This window comes from Verticillium alfalfae, genomic scaffold (assembly GCF_000150825.1).
Source record: "Verticillium alfalfae VaMs.102 supercont1.1 genomic scaffold, whole genome shotgun sequence".
NCBI classification, from domain to species: Eukaryota; Fungi; Ascomycota; class Sordariomycetes; order Glomerellales; family Plectosphaerellaceae; genus Verticillium; species Verticillium alfalfae.
Window position 1 is genome coordinate 4,234,731 of NW_003315038.1, and position 4,795 is coordinate 4,239,525.

The 4,795-nt window shown below is 50.4% G+C and overlaps 2 protein-coding genes across 2 annotated transcripts in view; one reads left to right on the top strand and one right to left on the bottom strand.

The window, feature by feature from the left end:
- Positions 1 to 4: 4 nt before the first annotated feature.
- Positions 5 to 1,807, top strand: VDBG_01285 (conserved hypothetical protein; the record flags this gene model as incomplete). Its single annotated transcript, XM_003009556.1, has 4 exons — positions 5 to 117; positions 181 to 1,279; positions 1,335 to 1,605; positions 1,731 to 1,807. 3 exons carry the CDS (start codon positions 317 to 319, stop codon positions 1,805 to 1,807), a joined length of 1,311 nt encoding a protein of 436 aa, XP_003009602.1.
- Positions 1,808 to 4,177: 2,370 nt separating this feature from the next.
- Positions 4,178 to 4,795, bottom strand: part of VDBG_01286 (conserved hypothetical protein) — a gene marked incomplete at both ends in the record, with an annotated part of 1,092 nt that continues 474 nt past the window's right edge. The window contains one exon of the mRNA XM_003009557.1: positions 4,178 to 4,648. Coding sequence (XP_003009603.1) covers positions 4,178 to 4,648 — 471 coding nt within the window. The remainder of the gene's footprint in view (positions 4,649 to 4,795) is intronic.

A 4,795-nucleotide genomic window follows, 5' to 3' on the forward strand; every position in this document is an offset into this window, starting at 1 on the left:
CTGTGAACACTGCAACCAGACTTTTCGCCGCGCGGAACATCTGCAACGACACGAGAGGCGACATCTTGGCCATCTCCCCTTCCATTGCCCGCTCTGTGCTCGACAGTTCTCCAGGAGGTACTGCAAGGGCGACGCGTCAGCAAAAAAATATGAGAAAGCTGGTGTGCTGACCATCAACAGAGATACCCTGAAACGACATCTTGGAACACATCAACTATCTCCCGAGCAAACCGCCGCGCTGGCAAAAGCAACCGATACAGGTCCGTCCAAAGCATGCACCAACTGTGCAAAGTCGAAACAGAAATGCGATCGAGATATGCCTTGTGGCCGTTGCAGGAAGCGGAAGCTGCAATGCTCGGTCGCCACAAATCAACCTGATGATGGGTTCGATGTAATATCTTCCTCACAGACGAGTTCACATTATGGAGAATCAAGTCGGGACACCCCGCAAATGAACGCGGACCCCGTCCACCGACAAGACCCTTTCGCCGCCGCAGGCGGCTGCGTCATGTATGATCACGGCATTAGCGGAGCGTTTGCGCCGTCGGTGCCCGTAACTTCAACGTCATTCGGCAACCTCCAGGACGACCAAGAAACACTGAACCACGAACTGCCGGACGCACTGCTGGACTATCGGCTCTCGCCAACCTTGGCGGGCGCGCTCGTACCACAACACAATGTCGCGCCAACTTTGAACACGACCGGGGCCTGGTTCTACCCCATTCCGACCTGGGAGTATGGGATGGACATTGATATCGAAGGCTTCAGAGCTATTACTGAGAGCCGGTATGCCAGGACGCCGCCGGATACGTACGATGAGAAAGGAGGGCTTGCATCTCAGGAAGCAACCACCACTGTGAATACATCCGTCGTCAGTCTCCGGCCGAGGGAACATTTGCCACGATACGTGTCATCAATGATAGACGACAACGACACTCTTGCGGCAGAAACCCATTTTCATGTTCCACAATTCTCCAACGTGGTTTATGAGTCTATTCGAACATCCTTTCTCATCCATAGAGACAGGCTCACACTGGCGCTGGGCTCAGACCTAGCATTTCCCGAGGCTCACGTACTGGGTACATTTGTGCAGCTATTCTTCGAGCATACCCATCAACAGATTCCTGTTCTTCACTTGGCTACCTACAATCCAAACCACGAGTCTTGGATTCTTGTTCTGGCTGTAGGCGCTGTGGGTAGTCAGCATTCGCAGGTCAGCAACCAGGCAAACCTCGCAATGTCGCTAAGAGAATTACTTTCAGAAGCTATCCTAGACAGGGTTCGTTCTCCCGAGCCTAGGCTTGAAGCCAAGCCTGCATGCTGATACTCGACAGGTTGGTTGTAATCCTCGTGTCATCGGTGATCTTGCCTTCGGACAAGCCGTACTTCTGAGTCAACTCCTGTTGCAGTGTAGTGGCTGCCTCGCAAGTTCGCTACGCTCTCAGTACCAGAAGGGAATTTTGACTGCCATTTGTCGCTCAGTTGTTTCCCAAAACGGCTCTTTATTCCGCACGGGCAAGGCTGTAAGCCAACCATGGCGTCGTGCTGAGGACTGGCCCAATGGATTGAGCAAGAGTCTTGACGCGTTGGCATTCTTCTCTCTATGTAAGTCCTTGCAAAGCCAGACCTATGGTGGACCTTCTGACGCTCGCCTGCAGTTTTCGCACATATCGCACGCTGTCATTTGAGATATCACCCACCTATTGAAGTAGCTGACATTCATCGACTAGCTGCCCGACAGCGTCCGCCTGTGGGCATGCACTTCAGCTATCGAGTGGGAGAAGCAGAGAATGATGTATCCTCGTAAGCCCCTCACATTCTTATCCCTTCAGCTTTTTCTCACAAGACTCAGCCCAAATCACGACGACCACGTTTGCGGATTTATTCACCAGCGAAGAAACTTTCAAAAGTTACTGCAAAGACCTTGGGGAGACCGCGCGTATAATTCTCATGTCGACAGTATGCTCAGAGGAGAAGAAGCTGCATCGCGACGCTCAAGGGTGGCTACATCAGCGTATTCTCAAACAACACGGCATTTCACCCGGGAAAGCCCGTTCTTGCGCTACGTCTCTATTTCCTCTTGACCAAGAGTTCGAAATGGTATCCCGAAATCTACCAGCCTTGCGCCGTCTACAGAGATTCTCCACAAAACATATCATACCATCTCGATCCTTCGAAGAGTACACAGACAGAGCTCTATCTCTATTTTGGCTGGATGACGACACCTGAGGTTACAGAGCAAGCAAAAGAGAACTTGGCCTACTGGATTCAGAATGACAGGCAGAGTACAAAGGACTGCCTGCTACACGCGGCCTCGTTGTTCCGTCTGATCCGAGATCAGAAGGTGACTGCGTTCAATGACCCGTTCTGCCTCTTGATAGCGACAATATTCATGAGAGTATTGGTCGAGCTTGATGATGCGGCAATGAGCCAGGTGAACGACCAATATCCGATTCTCCGAGTCGACCGAGAGATCGGAGATGATGTTCGAACCAGTTGGCTGAAGGGAGCGACGCAGTTCCGACTCTACGTAGCAGGCATCGGACTTTTGGACGGATCGAGAAGCGCGCCACGGATTGTCAAGGAGGCAATTCGGATCTTGAACCGTGATACAGGCTGGAAAGATCTCTGCTCAAATGTTGCATCGACACTTGGGCATCTACTATTTGGATCTGTGCCGAGAACCCCAGACATGACGCCTTGATCCTCGGATCTATCCCATCATCACCAAGAAAGTTGTTGAGGCTTGCGCCGCGACGAAACATACAGCGGGCCGGCGGCATCTACACTAATCTCGAATGCTATGACTTGGAGATAGGCCATACGAAAGCACTGTTCTGGATCTGGTTCTATACTTTAGCTCCGTTCCATTTCATGGGTGTGGCAGCGGCCATGGGGAATGGCTCATATATCTTAGTTGGCCATGAGAGGGCTGAGTATCCGGACGATGTCTCCAGCGGAACTGTCCTCTTTAGGCAGACACCAAAGAAATTTGGTGTCGAATGAAATGGGTCAAAGCAGGACGCTACAAAAGTACTCCTGCTGCTCCGCGCTCGAGTCTCGCCCTGCGATGATCAACATTAGAGGGTGTCCCGACGACGTGCTCCTTTCGTGTTGCGGAGGAACGTCTGGTCGGCTTACAAGCCAGGAGAGGCGCAACTGCGCCCCAATGTATGGCCGCAAGGGTTTCGGGGTGCGCACTGGAGTATGCCCCATCTGGTCACACGGCCAAATAGCTTGGTGCGTCGTGCGTCGTGCGTACGCATGCGCTTGACGCTGGTCGAAGCGCTACACGCGGAGCTATCATCATTAGTCCGGCCGACAAAGGTTCCTCCTTATTCTTCCGCATGGAGATCTCTGTTTCCGCCAAATGCAGCCATGTAGTCAAGGAGTCATCTTAAGACAATGGTTCTGGAGGGCGTGGGGGTTAGCAATAGCCTTTTTTTGGGCGATGCACAATAGACATGAGACATTGACATCGCGTCGTGAAGCAAAGCGCGGGGCCTTTGCCGCGTTGCGTGCAGCGCAACGCAGCGGCATGGTACTGTAGCAACACAAGCTGGCCGCGCTCTCAATGCTATCTCTGCTTTGTCCTCCCAGACGCCACCCCAAGAAACAGTATAGAGCTAAACAAGTTAAACATATATATCAAAGACTAAGACTACAGGGGTGCTAGTATTGTTAATACAGTATATAATCGTAAGGATTATAATTAAATCTAGATTATTTCCTCTAGTAAATTTTAAGGGTCTATAGATTATATTTTAAGTAGATAGAAGAATATTAGTATACTATTTATTTTAATACTATATTTTAAGTTCTAGATGTCTTAGTATGATTCAATATTTAATAATATTATTCTAGTAACTCCTCTTGCGATTTAAAGACTTGAGTCTACTATAACTATTTTTGAATCTCTTTCTCTATTTAATACGTACTTAGATATTGTGAGACGGACGCAATATGTACCTATCCTCTACGAGATGTAGTATGCCAATCTGATCTCACAAAACACCTAGTGTAGGCGCCGTCTGGGGTTCGGCAGCCGTGGCTGCTACCAATGGATAATTGCTATCCAATTTACATCTCGTTACTACTGCTAAGCATATGCCTGTCGGCGCTTACTATCCGTGCACCCAGCGATTACTACTACCGCTTCTCGCCTGTCATCATCACTTCAGATCAACTTGGTGATCCCAGGCTGGATACTTTCCAATATGGCAACAACCTCCTCCCAGACCCTGACCTGCATCAACTCGCCTTCCTCGCCATTCAAAATGGGCGCGTATTCAGCAACGACGCAATTTTCCATGTACCGGCCATGCGACTCCTCGCCAGCAAGCGCTCCGGCCAGAAGACACCTTGAACCTACCTCCGAGGTACGTCCAAAAACACGCATACCCAACTTCAATGGGTAATTGAGCGGGAAAGGCATAGACCGGAATAGCTCAGTCTGGCAGAGTCCCGGATGTAAAGTATTAATTATGATCCTTTCATTGGGGGGGTAGCCTGGAACCCGCGTCGCTGTGGCGAGCTGCTTGACGATTATAACTTGTAGGAGCTTAGAGACGTTATACCGATCGAGGAGGCTACGGTTTGCATTGAGGGCGTCGAAGATTTTTTCCTGTTTACGCTCATTGAAGTAGGCCTAAAGCTGTCAGTAGGTGCACTGAAGCACAGCGTACCGACCACACTACTCACCAAATGTCCTGCCCCGCTGGCTGTCACCGTGATATGCGGTGTCGTCCCGTGCTCTTTGGCTGTTTCTCTCATTTTCGGCATCATCAAGAAGACG